The following is a 21,234-nucleotide window of genomic DNA, read 5'->3' as shown; positions in this document are numbered from 1 at the left end:
AGTTGAAGTCAGTCCTATTCTCAGACTGACAAGACAAGCCTTTATTAATTTTCCTACAACACACTACTACAGGAGAGGTGACTGCTCAAAAAATGACAGCCAGAAATTAACTGTACAGACACCAGCACCTCACACTGCTCTGCCCATGCATCTACAGAGAGTGAAGACAAACCCCTGGCTAAGATCACCACCCTTACACAAAGTGCTCTCCAGTCAGGATTCACACTGCAGATACTCAGCAGCTCTCATTAATGACTGTTCCATGCTTACAGAACACACAGTCATACTGGTAGCAGGAATAACATCTGAAATCTCAARTTACTGAACGTACATCTAATACCTATTTCATATGACCTAACAACAAAACAATTCTACTACAGCCCACAGTTGTGCTGATACCCCACCTTTCCAGTGACAACAGGTGCCAAATGTTCAGTTGGAACATTTCCAACGGAACATTCCCAACCTTGACATAATTTAAGTAAAAATACAAATCCCAGTTAAAAAAAAATTTGATTCCTATGTTAAACCATAKAAACATTCAATTCCTCACCAAAAAAGTGATTCAATATTTCCCTAAGCAATGAGCCTSCACTGATCTGATTTCTCTTTAAAAATACCTACAGGATTTGAGGAATAAGAGTTCCTGTCTCTAGATATGCTTAAGCTATGTGACAATACTGATCACACTGGCACATTTTATAATATCAAACTTTATTGCTCCAAACTAATTGTCTGAAAAATACACATGTAGTACTCAAAGACCGAACACAGAGGATTACATGATTGTGCAGAAAAAAAGCAAGCAGAGGCTCAGTGAAAATGAGGCTTTATAGTTGTACCAATTTAGCACTGGCACCAAGCAACTGCACCCAACACAACTCAAACAGCAACCATTGTTACCTGCTGGGGCAAGAAGGATGAATTTTGTGTTGTTTTCCCACTTTCTCAGAAACACGTTGAAATACTGTCATTGATAATTTTATTTGGTTAATAACAGCATGGCTTCTTGCACTTCATATTTCTTCCCATAGAAAGTTAGGAGGCTATCACTTCCTGAATTTCACTCCAGAACCAAAGTACAGCTTAGGGAATTAGTAAGATAATCATGATGCTTTTAAATACTTGGACGTTACAAATATATTTGTATAAAGCCTAACAGCATCACAGGAGAATGGAAGTTTACATACAACAGTTAAGTTTATGCATAATAGTCTTTCCAAACTTCTGAGTACCCAACTAATTAATCAGTTTTTGTCTAATAAATATGTCAAAAAAAGCTGATGACTGGTGTTTCAGTAGGTAGCATCTGACTAGTAACTGGAAGTCACAGTAAATTCTCCGTCAGTACCATGAAGATTTGAATGCACACGAATTTAATCCTTGAAGTCAATATACCACACTTTTGTCGAGAAGCACATAATATGCAAAGCAAAAACTGTCTAATCCCCAAAGGATGGAACAGTTCTTAAAAATACACTCCATCCCTATAAAAATACCCATCTTCCCCTGGATATAGAAGGGATAAATAACAAGTATMAGTGACAAAAGCAGCAGTTTTATGCATTCATACAATCAGATCTAAACCTTTACAGCCRATTACCTAGAAAACACACAAGAGTTACAAGACAAGTTTAGCATACATCTTGAATCACACTGTAAGTGTTCATGCAGAAGCTGAAGTTAATGCAATGATCTATCCTCTATCACAGCAGCTCGTGCTTATGTGCAAATGCAAGACTRTTACACTCCAAACAATAGTAAACATTAAAACACAAGAATACTTCACAATGACATAAACAGCAGTTACGTTGTTTGTTCCAGCAGTTATTGCGCTATTTTCTGGACATCTCTCCAGTTAAAGGCTGCAGCAAGGTCTAATACCATCTTTTTCTGTTTGTTTTTGTTTAGAATGCATAATATACGTTCTAGGCTTTGGTTCACAATGAAATCTCTGGATGTTTTCATTAAGGGCAATGGTCACCTTGTGATTCTGATAGTGGCAGACTGAGGTAATACAGCAATCCTCTTAAAATTAATGAAAACAAATTGGTAAGTGAGGCATCTGTGGATATTCTGCAGGTGACCTGCAAATGCATTGACATTCTGGTTTCAGAAAAATAAAAAGGTCTACAAGGGTGATTTGTCTTTTACAGTGCCATCCAAGTACAGATTTTTCTGCTGAAAACACAAGCGGAAATAAAACCTATCTAAGAGTAATACATTTAGGCATAGAAGATACAAGCCCTRTCTTTATGAAAACAAACTGAAAAGTCCCAATAAAAACAACAAAAAGAGACAAACAGCAATCACTGCTTGTCACTACTGCACCAATATTATATACCCTTCAAAAGATGGAGATTTATTAAAGCTATACAAAAAAAAAGCAGAGGCAGTGTTTTTTTGTCTTTTTTTTCCTTTTTCTTTTAGACAGGCCACTTCTTTAAATAATAGTTTATATATCATCTTCCAACTACCCGTATCCTGTTGTAACAGGATTACAGCTCATGGAACTAAAAAGCTAAATATAATAATAAAAAATGGGTGGATTCATATTTGCAGAGACCTCCAAGCATACAATTTAAACACAGAAACAGGTAGACTCCATGACTCCTCCTGTTTAACCACAAACATTATATGCAACACATTAGAGACCATTAGTTTGAAATATAAATTAAAATCAACATATTTCCAAAGTAATAAGATGTTAAAAGGAGGTCTTACAATACTGATGCCAACATTTTTTAAATCCATTAGGCACTAAATTCAATATACTGCAGCACTCTCTATGTAAYATGGTAAATTAAAAAACAAAACCACACCAAAATCATAATAAAAACAAAACTAAAAAAAAACCCCTCAAGCTCCCTGGTCTCTGTCAAAGTAAGTACCAGGAGCTCCAGCAGGTGCAGGGAACTGACCTTTCATTCCCAGCAGGAGGAAGAGGAGGAGTGTAAAAATGGAGCAGTGCAGCCCCTGGATAAATCATTGCAGCCCTGCCACCAGCTTGGTTTTCACTCTCTTTAAGACCAAAYCAAAAAATGGTTCCAAGAGAAGACTTCCTGCAGTCCCCCAGTGGCCCCCATATGAAGAACAAAACCCACAAAGYAGTGCTTTCCTACAGCCACACGATTTCTGTGTTTGGCTTAACAAAGCCTCAGATGACACAGTGAGTACTGCCTGTTTGCCAGGATTGTATTAGAGTAGTTGCATATTTGTGATTTTCTGAGTATAACTGGTTATGGTCTCATTCTACTTATTACTCTATGTCATATTSCAAATCTACATTCTAACTTTCATTGCAGAAGTTACACATTTTCTTTAAAAATTAAAAATGGAATTAAAAAAGTAAAAACAAAACTTCATAAAAAAACCTGAATTGCTGCAGTCAGACTTAAGGGTTATGTTGATTTTTTCCTAAATTCTTTGCTTTTATGGTGCAAATTAATTAAGACTTAATTGAYCAAGTCAGATGCAATCTGACACCAAACAAATGAGAAATTGTTTTATTGCTGGGAAAAGGGAGTGGAAAGTCATTGGCAAAATATATTCAGACTATCAACCATCATCAGCTGCATTTTGGCTCCAAGCTTTGAAAACAGCCTTTCAAATTACAGTTTTTATTTTAATCATATGAGTGGGGCCTTTTTTCCCTGTTCAACTGGTCTGTAAACTAACACAGGCTTTTTCATYTAAAATAAACCCCTGTAATTCTGGWTATCCAACCTGTTACTCTTAACACTACCAGGTATTCTTGTTCTTTTCAAGTAATAACAAAGTCTGCGTCCTGTAATCTCAAATAACTAAGCCTGGCAGGAGACAAGAAACAAAACAAAAAGAAACAGCATTACTGGCCTAATCCTATGGCATTAGAAACATTGCTCATCACTTTCCTGTATTTGTCACCAAAGTGTCTTATCAGTGCATATTATTATGTGCTGAAATGCAACAAAACTTTTCACAAAAATAGTTTTAGGCATGTTCATACAAGAAGATGTACATATATTTCTTTTATATATACATATATATGAATGTGTATATATATAATATCAGCTTCAACCTGTACATAGATATTCTGAATTTCTTACTTAAAATACATCCATTTCAAACAACATGGATGGCTTTCCAGGAAAAAGTGCTTGATTGGTTTTATCCTGTGTGAACATGCCTRTCATCTGTGCATTTGCCCCAGTAGAGATCTTTATGATCAATTCTTTAAACGTACATATCTCAGAGGTATTAAACAAGGAAAAAAAACCAACGAAAAAGAAACTAGGAAAAAGTAATATTGCCCTGATGATGCAAAAAGAACAATGCATAACTGAAGCAGCTTGGATTTTACAAGTTATCTTGCATTCTGCAGCAAACAATTTTTAAATAATTGTTGAAAATCTAGTTCCTCCATTTGTGTTATTGCTCCCCACTTGCATGTTTTCTCATTACACATCAACAGTACAGAGAGGTTCACTACCAGGYTGAGCTGATTCCACTACTGTCATCTTGGGTTTCTTTCGGGTTTCCTCCTAAAAAAAAAACATGAAACAACCCCCACCACACAGTCATAAAGAGAATATAATCATAAATTAGTTCAGTTAAAATTTGGAACAATTTTAGCCAAACTTGTGTCAATTGTTGCAAAAGGCTAATTGGGGCTAATGTTGAAATAAATACAGAACTAGGTACAATCAAGTTATAAGCTAGTTTAAAAGAGAGAATGAAAATCTCTCTACAAGTAAACTTTCAGTCAAGCTTTGAAGACCTCTCCTTACTTAAAATACTGTGTAAAATAAGCAAAAAAAAACCATTGGTACATGTGACCCATGACATTCATGCTGTTTGTAAATACATATGAACATATACTTACTCTTTCCTGTGCCAGTTTTTTCATTTCTTCCTGTAACTTGTTCAGGATGTGCAGATTTGGCTTGTTCTTTTTGGCATACTGCTGAAGTTCTATCACACTTCTATCAGAAGTTTCCTATTCAGCAGAACCATAAGCAACAACTGATCAACTTGTTTAATGAAAAAAAATTAATATACATGGAGCAAGGTGTAGTCTGTAGTTTAGTCTGTAGATAGTTGCAGTTAAGAAGTAACATCTGTTTCAATGAGTAAGTTAAATGTTAAGTATTAAATAGGTTCTTAAATTTTGACCTGGAAGATGCCAGATCAACACAATTTTTACTGTCAATGAAATCTTGGTACCTTAAAGCTTTGTTTCAACTAAATTTACAAATTCAGAAAAATCCAAAAGCAAAACTCCAATCACAGAGTATGTTCTAATCAAACAAAAGCATGCTCACCTGTTTAACCAGCTTGCTATTCTCTCTGCCATACATTCGCAAGAGAGAGCCCCAATTTTTCACATGTGGATGCAGGAGCTGAAGGATTTTCTGAGAAGCCAATTGCTTCCCCACTCTTTTATTTTTGCCTGTAAAAATAACCATGGAAGTGTGTCAATATCAGCACATTACATAATGAGACAGCCACAAATATTCACTTGTGTTAGTGAAAACTGAAATACCTGAGAGGAGCAGAATAAGCAAATGAGCTCACTGGCTGAACAAACAGCCCGAGAATGGACAGCAAAGGAGAAAGGGAAGAGATTCAGATGTCACAACAATTGTACTTACACCAGCCTCGCACTGTGTGCTTGCCACAAGTCATGACATATTCACTCTTCTGATTTTTCCCAGGAATCACTTCAAATTTTATGGATGTATCACCCATTCCGTGGTTTCTTAAGCACAAACACAATCAAGATCACACACCAAGTAAAACTACAAACAACTGAAGTGGTTAGTTATCTYTGACAGTCACTGCAGCAAAGTTAAATCTATTAATAATAAATGTCAAGATATTAATTAACAAAGAGTGTTTTTTAGATCAGTAACTTGAATTGAACAAAAAAAAGCCTGTATGAAAGAAAACAAAATACATTTGTCCAACAACTACATCCTGATCTCCAAAGAGGCATAAACAGCAAAYAGGAATTCAAGAGAACTCAGCATTAACCAGGTTAGTCCCCTCCACATCTCTCAGAGAACACAGCAGCTCAGCCAGCCCACAAACACCCCAGGGCACTGACAAACACCTGCAACCAAGCAAACAACGTGTCCTGAGCCAACACCTGCACACCACACACCTGCACACCACACACTGGGCCTCGTGCTGCAGCCTCACCTTTTAAGGCACTCATGGAGAATCTGATATGGAGACAACAGTCCAGCTTTACTGGTGAGTTCATATACCCGTGAGTCCTCAATACTGATATGGTTAAAATACTACAAAGGAATTGGAAAGGGTTATTGTGCTTTGTACAAGTAAAACTTGCTGTCCTTAAGCCCTAATTTCACCTCTGCTACATTAAACAACTTCTGTTGCTCTGTACTTAGTACAGTAGAAATGTTTTTAAATCCATAATGGATCAAAAGCAACATCATTAAAACTGTCACACGTAATCATACATTTGCAAACAAATTTTAACCAATCTTACATTATTCAATATGTACATAAAAATGACAATCTTATAAATTCTTTATCATAATTTCTCCCTCAGGACAAGGTTATTTTATTTAACTAATTATGAAATTCTATTTACCAAAATGATGCAATTTAATAWAAGAAAACAGCACAGCTATAGGTACATTTTGTATTTTATTTTAAAAGAATGGAAAAAAATCRTCTGCATTTTCTGAATGACCATTTCAGTAGTGCAGGGCAGTATAATAYAGTTCTAAGTTAAAGCAAGGTGCAAAGAACTCATTCTGTATATCAATTAATTTTAGAAAACATTCCTTTCAGTCTGATCACTGAGTTTTCTTTTAATCCTTACTAATGGCAGGACTGATCAACGAGCTATTTATTTCTCCCACTACCTGAGAATATAGAACCAATCTTTTCTTAAAGAAATTTGTCCTTAGATATTCTCAAATGTCACTGCCTAAACAATGAGATTTCACTACATGGTAATAAAAACATCTCAGAAGYCTGAACACCTCTTACTTAGCATCCTAAGATAATCACACAAAACCCAACAGCATTTAGCTCTGAACTTTTCCTGCCATCAACCAGGGGACTCTGGAAGGCAGGATGGTGCAGTCTGGTGCCTTGGAACATCTCAGGTCTCCAGTAAGTTCAATAAAGAACAATAGTTCTCTGCATCAGAGGAAATTTTCTGATCTATTCCAATGAGAAAATGCCATAGGATTCTGCTCTAAATGAAGAATTTTGCATTTCCATTTGACTGAGGAAACAATCTTCATTATTTTCAGTAGGTATTAATTGTGCAAGATTTTAAAAACAAACTCAAATGAACAACAGCCAGGAAGGATGAGCAAAGTACCTCAAGTTCTTGACTGTCTTTGGGCTTCTCCTCAGAGGTCTGTTTAACAAAGTCGGGAATAAGGATTTCCAGTGTAGCTCGAGCTGCAGAAAGTGATTAAACATCTTGATTAGGTTTATTTCAAACAAAAATTTCTCTAGAAACTGAGAGGCATTTTCTTCTGGTAAGAAATTTATTCACTTACACTTTTCAAGGRAAAGAAAGTTCTACTTGTTCAACTTGATCATTTAAGTCTCATAACTTACTACAGTAAGAAGAAACTACTTTTTACAAGTGACTACAAAAGGAAAAAACCCAAATATTTCTGTCTCATTTTAAAAATTACACAGAGCCTTTAAGACCTAAAACTGAAGAGTTGTCATCACCCCGCAGTTTACAGCCAAACCCTTGCAATGTATCASTGTGGCCCTCAGAAGCCCAGAATGGTACAAAAAGCAAACAGATAAACAATTCAGCAGTTGGTAGTAAGAAAGAAAAAACATTACCAGCTTTATTCTTGGCAAGTTTTTTACTGCTGGCAGTTCCTGCCCCATAAGTTACTCCATCAATAATCACTGAGGCTCCAAAAGGTTCACTTGGGTTCTCTGAAAATGGAGGAAAGAAAAGAAAGCTTTTCGGAACTCCCCAATGTACATGAAATATCACCACTATGAAGATCTGTTTTCTTCTTCATTTCAACTTAAGAGGGATGAMAATTGTTTATTCTTAATGCAGATGGAAAAACTGTTTAACTAACAGAGTTTTCCATTAACAGACTTARCACCATATACTTCATTCTTCCAAATAAAGAACTTACAGATTTCAAGAGATCACTGGTAATCTGCCAGAATTCAAACATTAATTCCAAAGTTTTTGCATCATGGTGTGAATACAAGAGCTACASATTCTAATACTGAAAATTCAGTTGCATTATGTAACACATATACAGAAATASTATAATTCTGAATAATTATAAGATACCCTCAAAAAAAMCCCAAACCAAACAGCAAAAGCAAGAATTAATGAAACATACATTATACCACTTTGGGATAAAAACCCCATATCAACTTGATTCCAGTTATATTTTCCATATATGCATCATTTATGCAACATTTCTGGATTCTTGATTAAGCACCAAAACCAGGATAAAGTTGTTWAAGAAAACAGACTTACCACATTCAAAGAAATTGTAAACAGGGCGAACCTTWAGGACTCGTTGCATATATTCATGCAAGATGCAAACTTCAGACTTCCCATTGGGATTAATGACAAACTCTACAAAAAAGACAGGAGGAAGGGAASAAGCTAATTAGTTCCAGTCTTTGAAAGATGATTTCTGTTACAAAYAAACCAATAAATAAATGACAACTTCAAGGGATAAGTGCTTGATCAAATTAAATGCACTGCTGTTGAATCAGGCACAGGTAATTAGGACCTCCAAGTCCAACTTCACTGAAAAGGTATTGATATGCAAGTCTGAAAAATTTSTATCAACAACTGTAAGTGCACCAATTATGAGCTAAATCAAACATTCTGTGTTCAATGTTTGCAGTCTCACAGCCTCTGGACCTCCACACACAGCATTTTTGGCAGCTAACATCAATTACAAATCCTCTAATTTACTCCTAAACACATGTTAGGAGAGACAAAACAACGGGCACGCAGACCTTAAACGTGCAAATCAGAATCACTCAGCAATAAAGTGGACTTATTCCAGGATTTAAAAAAATTTCAGTCAAGCTTAGAACTTCAATTAGTTTGACAGAGACTATTTGAACTACAGGTAATCAGCCAACCTTTCTTTATAGGTGCATCCTGCACAGACAGGGTGATGAGTTTCTGGTTGGCAGGCAGGATGGGCCGCTCGGACTCGGCCTGCTTGCGCTTCATCTCCCGGTTGAACTGGCGTCGCTCGGCCCAGGTCCGGAATTTTTTTACSGTCACTTGTTCGAAGTCAAAACGCTTTTCAAGATAGCGTCTAAAATCTTCCAGATCTGAGAGACACAATCATGTTACTCTCCCTGCTCTACCACGAAACAAGCATTAAGTTCTCTATTTCCACTGATTTAAACGTGCTATAATTATTTCCTTAGACTAAGAGCAAAAGGTTAAGATCTTGTATTGGACGAACAGAAGTAATTTTAAGTTTTCCTTTTATAAGATCAAATGCAAAACATCTGTGTGAACCAGAAAACAAAATAAAACAAAACACCATTTTACTCTGTCACTTGACAATTTTACTAATCCCTAGCCAGCATTAATGCCCAACACAATTTGTAACAAAACACCAGTAACTGTTCTGCTTCAACATCACTGCACCTTCCCTTTACCTGAAGCAAGGTACATACTGAGTACAGTTGTTATTCTTTCAGCCTCAGCTCCCTGAAGCCAAACCCAACTGTTGTGGCCTATTTATTATGCAGTGTACCATGAAACACTGTGCAGTGATGTTCCATGAACTCCATGAGTATCTGCTGCCTCTATGCAGAATTTAACACATTACATTCACATACACTAAGATTGCCCCCTTGTAGTACAGTTGCTTCTCCTTTATAGGATATTTTTGCTGATTATATCTGCAGAATTAAGAGTAGCATCCACAGATGTAAACAAACAAAAGCAAGCTGCTGGAACTGTTTCCTTCCACAAGGAATTCCAAATGCAAGCCACGCTTATACTTGATCACTCAGTATCTTTTTTTCAGTAATATAGAACAGATCCTATTTAAAGAGAGAGATAAACAGGTGAACTGCATGTAGAAAAATAAGTGYTTACTGGATTTAATTTTGCTGCTAAATATTAATGATTTGGGKTTTTTTTAACAACTTTTGGCAGGGTTTTTGGACTGGACGTGACACATGTAATGACAAGGACAAGTTTTATGTCTGAGCACTACAAAGACAAATGGCAGCTGATGATCCATATCAATATTCTGAGCAGCAGAAATGTAYATGGATGGGACTCAGGTATGCAGATGTGATTAGTAACAAATGAGCTTTCTCTCCAAGTTCCTCTCTGTTAGGTGGTGACTTTGGCATGACATCTTCAGACAACTTTTTGTGTAAAAGCTATCAGATTTGCATAAATCACACCCCTTTGTATGAGCACAATTATATTTGCATGACTTTGTCTATCAGACTTGTGCAAATACAGAAATATAGTTTAAACTACATCATTTATCTTAAGAGATCATCCTGAAAAATAGATGTAATTCAGCCAATACAGAGACTGCATTGAAAAGCCTATTTGAAGAAGACACACAAACACATGTGACAACAGCAAACTTACAAATTGATGTAATAGATTCATATGCTGAGATAAAGTCTACAGGACTAAATTACCAAAATGTTCACTTTTTTGAGTAAAATTTTTCCATGTAGCGTCTCAGGACTTCAGCAAAATTATTCATTGTTATGTTTCTCTTCCTGTTGAAATCAGAATTGATTTCTAATACTGGATCTAATAACTGACCATTTGGTCTCACACAAGACTACAATTCAGTAGGCCAAGTCTGAAATAAAACTTCCCAAATGCCATTACTCAACTCAAGAAAAGATTCCACTTTCCATACATACCTACAGATTCATCTTTACATACTTCAACTTTGGCCTTAACTTGTCCCAAAGCTCCTTGTGCTGCATCTCCCCCCGAGGAGTCCTTGTCATCTAAAGGCCCAGAATCAGCAGCAGTGGAATCTGGTTCTTCTGTTTGGCAGTCCAGTTCTGAGGATTTATCTAGGTGCTTTACAGGTGATACTTCCCCATTTGGGGTTATGTCATTGTTTTGTTCCCTTTCCTCATTTTCCTTCATTTTTTTGTAATGAAAGCAGGGAATGCTACTAAGGGGAGGATCATGTTTCTGTAAATACAAAATAATACAGAACATTTCAGTATCTCAAGGTCACCAAAAGCAAAATTCAAACCCCAAAATGCAACCAAGATGGAAGCTACTTCTATTCAGTCTAGGCTCAAGCTCCTCATCAGTCAGCAAACCCATTCTATCAAGAGCTGAGCAGGGTCACTCCTGTGGGATCTTCACACTGTAACACTGACACAAACCTGCTGGTTCAGACCCAAACTACAATCTGTTCAGCTATATGCAAATACTACATGCTTTCATAACATCCATTGGGCTTTCTTGGGATATAAGCCCATGGCATTAAATCCAATTTCTACAGATTTCTTGGGTTCACGAATGCAATATCCTTACTTCTTCAAATGTGGACCATAAACCACAGCTCAGACTGGTTTATAGCCACAAATAAATGGTCCCTACATATATTTCATGGTGGAATAAAACCCAGATTTTGCAGCCATACTAGAAAACTGAAGGCACCAAACAAGACCATCTCATTCACTTGAACTGCCCAAACAGAAAAACAAAGCACCTAAGAAAAATATCAGATTTTCAGAAACAAAAGCTTATTTTTCAAGGATCTTAATTCAAACACTGGAAACAAGCCTGCCAAAGTAGGAAAATATTCAGCGGCTTGCAGGAACACAACTAATTTTTTAATCTTAGTAAGTATTTAAGTAATTGACAGCTCTCACCCTTATGCTTCCTGTTCCCAAAAAATAAGGTCTAGACCAGGTAACAACTCTAGATTCTCTGTGCAGATATACAGGAATGCCCGAGTTATGGAATGTCATGATCCATCCATCTGGCAAAGGCTCTGTAGGAGGGCGGCCACGACCTTTAAAGCAAATAATGGCTTTAAACTTGGATAGACTGCTTAGAAGAGAAATAGAAGCCAGGTTTTTATTTATTGCTTTTTCTGTCCCAAAGAATAAAAAGGCACTGCAACAAGATTAAAAACCTCTGTAGAGAGATATTGTTTTAATATCAAGGTACCTGCTTCTATCCAGACTAAATCCTGCAAAATTACAAAATCCATGATGTTCTCAACGAAAGACAATAGTAGCAATAATTTTTATATAGATTCATTTTTTGTTTCATCACTGAACTCTCTTTAGTCTTTTTGTACTTATCGCAAGCACYACTGTAATTAGTGGAAAAGTCATACTTGCTCCAGAAACAGCTTCTTTTTCTATTAAAGTTTTTTCACTTGACACTGAGGAATAAATTTGCATCGAGACATCACCAGACTCACAGACCCAAACAGCCAGCAAAGAGCCCATCTCTAAGCCAAGGTCTCATGTCTCTCTAAATCACAAATCAGAGACCATTCATCTTTTCTGAAAGCCTCCTGGCAYCTTTTCAGAAAGCCTCTGTTACTATATAATTTTTGAGTGAAAAGTTATTTGGTTTTCTATTTCAGAATATAGTAAAGCTGTAAAATACTCCTCTAGTACGAGTTTCAATTTTAATTCTGAATATTTTCAGTTACGTTCTTCWGGATGGGTTTGTGTTCTCAGCTCTTCTTTATTAGTAGTTTCTAACATTTATACAATGAAACTGGATATACGTAAGCCACTGACTTTTTTAGTTATTATTTTTAACCTAGATTGCATGCATAGAGTCCTCACATGGGGTAATTTCAACAGCAGAAGTTATGTAACTGAAGCAGGAAAAAGACCAGAATGACCAGAAACAAAGCCCCAGATCACCCTTGTTCATCTCCCCACCACTGAGGTAACTTTCTTCATTATTTTTCACAAATCCACACACTAAAATACATTCTTMTTACATACAACTGATCAAAACCAAAAATCAATGCTACTGTTTAGAAATGTGAAAAATCATATTCCACAGGAAGAAGCCACCAAACTATAAAATTCTSCAACATATTAATGATTTCACTTGCACTGCTATCAACCTTGCTTGTTGATATACTTTTGGTCTACAGACAGAAGCCATACACAGATCTACGGTTATTAAATGCACATGAACTTACTCTTCAGTACAGTTTTAATTTTGGTCATCATTGGCTGCACACTTGTCTCTCCATCAGACTGGTGATCACTTTCACCACCATATTTCTCATTATCTAGTCTCCTTGTTTTGGGTGCTCGAAGACCCTCTTCCAGCAGAGCATCCACATCATTATCAAAGTCATCCTGAAAGAGACTTCATCAGACACTATCCTTGTGGGTCTACCAACCTCCCTTTTCCCTTGCAAAGAGAAAGCAGACATTTTTAATATGCACTTCCATACAGACAAACTAGCAACTTCCAATGATTCCAGTAAAAAGGACTGAAAAATAAGAAAATAAGTTTGTGAGAACTTAGAATCTTCATAATAAAATGAACTGCAATTGTGTGATAAGACTTCAAATGCCATTTTTACAGAAAACTGTAGAAGCTGCCACACAATTCCTAAGTTTGACCAAAACAGTTTACCGAAGTTCTCAGACAAAGCTGGGTCTCTGAAAATTCTGCCCATGTACTGCAAACTTCTAGAAGAGATTCTTTGCATATTTTTTCTAGCCACTTGGAAATCTCTGACCCAGMAAAAACCCATGGATTTACTTACCTCATATGAGAAATTCAAGGTYTCTTCATCCACTTTATCTCTTTGAACGATTGCTTTAGATGTGAACCCTCCTCCTTCTTCATCTATTTCCATCAAATTGTCGGTAAAGTCTTCTAGCTCATCCAGAACTGCAAATTCCACTCTCTTTTCCTGATCAATATCATTTTCATCATCCTTCTTGTCATCACTTTCACCCCCTATCCCTACAGCTTTACCATTACTACCACCGAAAGGACAAACATGCAAATCCCCATTGACATTATTAATACCAAACTCTGTATCTGCCTTATAATCCTGCTCAACTCCAGTGTACAGAACTTTCCTATCTTTGCTTTTGCAGCTTTCTGTAAAGCTAACACTAATCTTCACATCCTTCAGTAACTTAAGATCTGGGGTGAACTTTCGAACTGACGGTGCATGACGAGCAGTTCTYGGGCTTTGGTCACTACTGTTGGGGTCTATGATAAGACGACTTTTGTAGCAGGCAGATCCCTTTGTGAGCAGCTGTGTTCTGCAGAGACTGTGCGTGTCCCCAGCAGGGGTATCTGACTGTCCATCACCACCAGAGCCAACGTCCATTACCTCTGCGTCACTGGACGTTTGCAGGGGAGGTGGTGGAGGCTGTTCGTTGGGCGGCAGAGGTGGGGGACAAGTGTGATTCTCCACATTCATTTCTCTTGCAGGTTCTTTAGGGAGGGGTGGTACATTTTCATAGTTCTCCATTTTTAAAACTACTGTTTTAAAAAAAAACAATGCTTTAATAAATGTTTSTCTATATTCCTAACATGCATAAGTCCATCAGGATTGGTTTATCATGTTCTATTCAATATGCAACACTGATGATTCAGTTAAGCTGACTACATTGTTCTTTTCATTAATGTAGACAGCTTTCAGAATCACTGTCTCAATTATTGGAAATCACAATGCATTCAGCTTAAATAGCTGAAGACTAAGACTGCATCTTCACTGGGCAAGCTGGTCTCCTTTTCTTCTTTCAACCTACAAGAGGAAACAAAACGAAAAAATTGTCACTGGAAAAAAATGGAAATAGTATCCCAGGCAGAAAGAAAATATGTCACTCCTTCCAGCATAAATTTCAAGCAGAAAAGTGACACTTTTACAGAAAGAGAAGCAGAGTACCCAGATACCATTTTGAATGAGGCTGAAMCTATAGTGGTTTCACTGCTCGAACTGTACACCAGCACAAGAATTTGCAAACACAGCTGCCCTTATGTTTAGTTGACTATCTCTGCTTGGTTAGCAGGCAAGGCATTGAGCATGACAGACTAAAAACTGCATTCTGGGGAGGGTCTCCCAAAATTTGAAACAACCTGGTATTCAAGCCATACTTACCCATACATCAGAAAGGATAATTAACTTACAGTTTAAAACAATCTGTAAAACCAACAAGATTTTAAAGACTATSGTCACAACTTTTCAAAGTTTAAGTAATCAGCTATTTTTGAAATCTCACATTTTACTACAATCTCACAGGAAACTACTCTCTAGATAACCTGATATTAGACATTTGATCTTGCATTTTGCACTGTTATGGAACTATTTATTCATTATGTCCGAGGAACACAGGTCCACATACACAGCATCAAAGCTTAGCATTAAWGCCCAAATTAATTTTGGAAGGTATTTAGAAGCCAAAGGTTTAGGAATTTAGCCTGGGAATTTTACAGGGGATGGGCAGTGTTTGTTCAGGGTTCATTTTTCACACTAGGGGGTTCTTTCTGCCCTGTCTATGATGGCTTTGTCAATCATACTTTTGTCATCTGGCAGGACCATAAGCACCCAGGGAAAAGAAGCATAATTTCTTACCTGTTTATTTTGGTTTCTCCAAGTCCCTCCACGCCAGCCTGAACTAGGCTCCCTACAAGCTAGAAATGAAGCACTGCTGCTCTGCCCCAGACAGTGAGCCGGCTTAATCTACTGTTCAAAGCACTCCTAGGTGGCAGAAAAGGTCCACCCAAGTATTCTGGAAAGGCAAACTCCTAGATCTTTCTGTTACTGTGTAACTTTGAAGGCAGCAGAGCAAAAAGTCTGGGCTGTCATGAGGGACTTAGAGAAACCAAGTTTAATCCTTCCACGCATCTCTACACCAGCCCACGCAGAACAAACCAACAGCTATATCCAAACATCAAATGGGGCAAGGCAGGAAGCTGGGAATCAGAAGTTWTATTGGGATCAATTAAAATTCAACAACATACAGAAGTTACCTACCTGGAAGCTGGAAGAAAGCATAATAAGTAATAGAGCAAACTCCAATTTGGCAACAAAGCAAGTTTTGCTGGGGCAGCAGAGGAGTTCATGTTTTGTGATGGCTCTTTGATGTCTAGGGYTTTTTAAAACATATTCAAAATTGCGACATATCCAACATGCAGAGTTTGATATGCATTATCAAATCACTAAGGAAAAAGACTGATAAGAATTCTGAAACAATCCCATCCTCTCTGATACCAACACATTAAATTTCAGATTAAAAAATGGCTAATTCACCACTAAGACAAGCACTTCTATGTACTTAAATCCATTCCATTCCATTCCATCTACAGGATGACCATGCATTGATCTCAGCAATGAACAATTCCTTCATCTTTCAACRGATTCTGAAACACAAAATCTTGCAAAGAACACCCCTAGAAATRTATTTGTCTAATACACTTTCTCATCTTCAGATGAAAAAAGAAAAAAAGTGAATGACAAATTATTAAGTTCTTTGAAGTGAATCATTAGYGTCTTAATTCGGAACAAAAGGATCAAAAGTCACAGCATGAATTCAGCAACTCCTGGAAACTAAATGCCTAACTCATTTAATTTTTCCATCCTAAAGAGTCTTCTAAAGACTCCTGAAAAGAGCAAGCATAAGTAATTCACACAGAAATGAAATACTGAAATCTGCATTCTAGAATTYGAAAGAGCAAAACACTGTCTTGTGTTCAAGGAGCTACCTGGTCCAACTAGACACTTTCTTTTGACAAGGCATAAGACACGATCGTGAATGCCATTTTCAGATCCCTGATACACATCCTGATCCTATACTACAGCATATTTTGACACCACCAATGTCAAAACATAGGAATTTAACCTTTACCTGCCCAGATTTGGTAGTTCACTGATTCAACACCTCTGCTCTTTACAGGAAAGATGTCTTGTTTTTCCATTCAAGCACTGCTAACAATTAAATTCTTGTTGTCCTCCCTTTCCTGCTGGCCATGAAGCAATGAATAGCTGAACGATGAATAGCAAATCCCTGCCAGTGATTGTCTGCTCCTCAGGACACACATTGTGGTCAGGAAAGTACTAGACCAAGATGGGTTGAAAGGAGCCATTTCTAGCCATGAACTTGCCACATCCTTGGGTAAGATAACAGTCTGCAGTGATGCCAAAAAGATTTTTTCTTTGTATACATGTTTCATATATTCATAACTCTGTAGACTATTACAATATAGTTATACAGCTCCTTAACTAATGCTAGTACTTTTCCTACCCTTTCTCTTAGATTTCAGAACAATAAGCAGACCTTCTAAACACATTCCTGAAATATTGTTTAATCTCATTTTAAGCAGGGGACCTACAATAAGACATAGTRAGAAGTGGGGATTAGAACCCTTGGACCAACTCCAAGGGTGGGTTACTGGGGAAACKGAATCTCCTACTGGATGTACCTGTTAGATTTCCTAATTAATTAACCATATCGTACTAGGTGTGCCCATCACCACCATGACACTCTGAAGCTTTCAAATAAAGTGTGTTTGTTACCATTCTAACACTGTTGCAAGGGTTTTTTTTCTCTTTTGATTGTAGACAACAGCAGCTCTACCATTACACTGGGCTACAATACCTGCCTATAAGCCACAAAAAGCCAGGCAGAGGAACAGGGGTCCAATTCCCAGCTACTYCTCTGCCAGCTGAAATTACAATATGCCTTTTATATCAGGGGCTGGGAAAAAAACCAGAATGAACAAAACCACTGAGCTATCAGGTATTTCAAAAGCCTGATAGAAGGGAGGAAATGCAAAAGGATGAGTTAGATGAGCCTGCAGGGTACAAACWGCCATACAGGCCTTAGATAAGGGAACATAACTGCCACACACAAGCAGGCTCAGCAAACCAGGTTACGTCAGTTTGCTTATTGTCATCCTTAATTAAATTGTCCTGAAATAACAGATTTTAGTCTCCAAAGGCTCCACCAAGCTCCATTAACATTTTCCATAAGGATTCCTTCCAAAGAGACAGAACACCATTGGCAGCTGCACCAGGCAGTACAAAACACTGAAAACATAAGTGCACAGCTCATGTTCTGCAGATCACCAATACATGGGACTTCCACATTTTTAACTCCTTACTCCTATTTTAGCTGATCATTTTTAAAAGTTTCCTGTCACAAAGTACACTCAACAATACAGATACAGGGGTGCCATACAAATATAACATAGCAAACTATACAACTCCTAAAAAAAGCAGAGTAATCTTAGCCTAGTTGTCTTACAGATGTCCTTTGAAAGCAGAAAGGAAAAAAAAACTCCTTCTCTGTTTAGTAAGTACCACTGCCCATTCCCACAATTAGACAGGAAAAGGATAGGAGAGACATTCATAGAGAAAAGGGTATGATTTTTCAAGGCAGAAAAAAAACAGAATCTTAAAATTTGTAACCAGTGTTGCCCAAACTCAAGGAAAAATTCTCTTTGCTTCAGCAGTGCAGAAATTAGTTTAATAAAAAACTTTTTTTTCTTTACAAATACCTGTAGGTGCAGTTAGCAACAGCATACCATGCACTCTCTCTTCAAAATGCCACTTTTATGACTTTTTAATGTCACTGTGTCAGAAACGCTTACTTCATATTCACTGGACCTCCAAAAGAACAGCAAAACTCTCCTCATTTACTACACCAAATACAAAGACCTCCTCTTCACCCTTCAACCCCCAATGGCAACTCAGATCTGAATTTATGAGGCACTGATCTTGATTCAAGAGCCATTAACCCCTGTCAAAGTGATTCCCCACTCAGAGTCATCTACCTTCTTTTTATTATACCTAGTGTGTCTTTTCAATACATACTGCTCTAGAAATAAGTTCATCCTATTTATTACCACTGCTCAAAAAAAAAACCCCAAAACAAAACTTAAAGAGACTGAATTTATTTTCTTTAAACCAGAACAGGAAGTGACAAAAGAAAATATTCTTTAAGATAACTATTACATGTAAGAACATGTTTCTCTCCCCATTATCAGCTTTAGAGTTAAAATTGATTYGGAATGAAACAACCACTTTGTGTAAATCAGTCTTCAAGGAAGTTTAAGAAAATGCAGCCAGGGCTCAACAATAACGTTAGTGGCAAATACAGACAAGACTCAATAACTTCTTGCTTCTAACAAGACTCAATAACTTCTAACACTTCATCCCATTTCAGAACAAACAGAGGACATAATTTTGGAAAGGCACCCTCAGAAATGGCAAAACAACAGAGGCTTTTAGAGCTTGACCAGTTTTCTGGCAGGGTTTAGACAGTTTGATTAATTCTGCAAGACAAGAAAGTGATTTACAAAAAAAAAAAAAAAAGGTGAAAATCAAAGCCTCGGAAGGAGAAAAACTATTCTTTCACATCACAGGCAAGCTTCTTACTTGTAAAGAAAACCAAAACAGATAAGGAACCAAATTCCCTTCCCTTTCTCTAAAAAAGCAAAACAATCCTGATAATCAAAAGGAGATGCCCAAAAACTGGATGAGGAGTTGCGTCGCTCGAATTAAAATCAAGAACTGTTAGGTTTAATTACCTAAACAGAGATAACAACTGCTCAAATCACAGAAGAAAAATAAGAGACCGAATTCCAAGACCTCTAACTCGCAACCTAACAGAATAAAGAAATTTAATGTGTTCACCAAAATCCAGTTTATGGGCGAGCAACGCCTGGATTTTCAGGTCTCAGCAGGCAAACAAACTTTGCAGACAAACCCAAAGCGTAAGGAAAGGAGGTGCAAAAGAACCAACTGTTTCCAAAAAAAAAAAAAAAAAAAAAAAAAAAAAAAAAAAAAAAAAAAAAAAAAAAAAAAGGTGAAGAAAGCTGGGACAATCAATCTTTCAGAGGTTGAACGACATCATTCGCTACTAGCAGAAACAACACACGAGGAAGAATCCTGAGTTACAGACACAGTACCAGAACTAAAAAAGTCGCTGTGCGCCCGCACACACGCTGGTGCCTTTCCTTCCTAACTTTGCTCAGGAGCCGCGACACGCTCCTGTCCCCCGTACAAAGGGTTGCGTCCGGCGAAACCCTCCCGTGCCTCCGTTCACCCAGACACACACGAACAGGAGACACGGKGAAGGAACCGCCGGAGTCGGTAACTTCCCATCACCCCCGACGAGGAGAGGGTACAGACATGGCGCTTCCTTCCCTTCCACCATCCTGAACACAACCCCACGGCGAGGCGAATAGGGACGGGGCTGGGGGTGGGCGAAAAAAAAAAAAAAAAAAAAAATCGAACCCAAAACCACAAAACCAAAGCAACCGAAGGAAAACCCTGAACAAAACAAAACACAACAGCAGCTCTGAGCAGAGGCCGCTCAGGCCGGGCGCAGGGGAAGCGCCGCATGGCAACACTGGTCGGGCAGGCAGCCCCTTCCAGCTCCAGCGCTGGGATGTCGATGCTCGGGGAGAGGCTCCTCTGGGCTCCGCGCCCGGGGGCCGCGCCGTCAGGCGGCACGAGCGTGGCGGGCCCGCTGGCGCCGCGGCCTGTGGGGCGGAGGGGTTGGTGCCCGCGCAGGCCCGCCCYGCCCGTCGCCCCGCGGGGTCCGCACCCACCTGGGCCATCCCCGGCGGTCCCGCCGCTCCTTTGCCGGGGCTGCGGGTGGGGGCGAGTCCAGCCGCCTCACGATCGCCGTCCCGCACTCSGCGCCGCCGCCATCTTTAAACGCCTGCGCTGGGCCCCTCCGCTCCGTGGGGGCGGGATCCCGCGCGCGCCCAGCCAATGGCGCTCAYGGCGTCTGCGCTCAGCGATTCGAAATGCCGGCTGCCATTGGTGGATTCCYGTGTCCRTCACCCCGCTCCGCCAATAGRRACGCGAGAGGCGCCCGCCCTCACAGCCCGGGCATGGCGCGGCGGGCGGATCCTTTGTGTGGCCCGGGCGCCACTGGGGGCTTTTCCCACTGTACGGACCCGCTACAAAAAACGGGCACTTTTCCTTGCGAACGCTGTTTTGTRCCTTTAAGCAACAAAACTACAGCATTACTGCTTCAAGACTTGATTTACCTGAAAAGGATATATCCAAGTAGGGCCATTTTTCATGCTCTGCACCAAGCAGTTTACAGAACAAGTCTGAATCTGACCGTAGTGTTTAGACACAATTCTTAAATAATTATTGAAAACACCTTACACARTTTATGAAAATCACTTCTAAAGTGTTAACATTTGCCGCTTTAATTTGCTCTCTYACTTTATAATTTGCGAGCAATATAGAGCTTTTATTGATA

The 21,234-nt window shown here is 38.5% G+C and overlaps 1 protein-coding gene across 1 annotated transcript; it reads right to left on the bottom strand.

The window, feature by feature from the left end:
* Positions 1-689: 689 nt before the first annotated feature.
* On the bottom strand, positions 690-20,706 carry DGCR8 (DGCR8 microprocessor complex subunit). Its single transcript, XM_057369069.1, has 14 exons — positions 20,567-20,706; positions 13,758-14,756; positions 13,179-13,341; positions 11,875-12,017; positions 10,900-11,182; positions 9,121-9,318; positions 8,498-8,599; positions 7,831-7,929; positions 7,346-7,428; positions 6,184-6,284; positions 5,634-5,740; positions 5,304-5,431; positions 4,865-4,978; positions 690-4,523 (listed from the first exon to the last, which is right to left on the bottom strand). Exons 2-14 carry the CDS (start codon positions 14,478-14,480, stop codon positions 4,440-4,442), a joined length of 2,328 nt encoding a protein of 775 aa, XP_057225052.1. The 5' UTR covers positions 14,481-14,756; positions 20,567-20,706; the 3' UTR covers positions 690-4,439.
* Between the last annotated feature and the right edge of the window lie 528 nt (positions 20,707-21,234).

This window comes from Malurus melanocephalus, unplaced genomic scaffold (assembly GCF_030028575.1).
Source record: "Malurus melanocephalus ecotype Western Australia unplaced genomic scaffold, MMel_1.1 scaffold_102, whole genome shotgun sequence".
Lineage (NCBI taxonomy): Eukaryota > Metazoa > Chordata > Aves > Passeriformes > Maluridae > Malurus > Malurus melanocephalus.
Note: the sequence above shows the minus strand (reverse complement) of the source record. Positions and strands in the feature narration are given on the sequence as shown.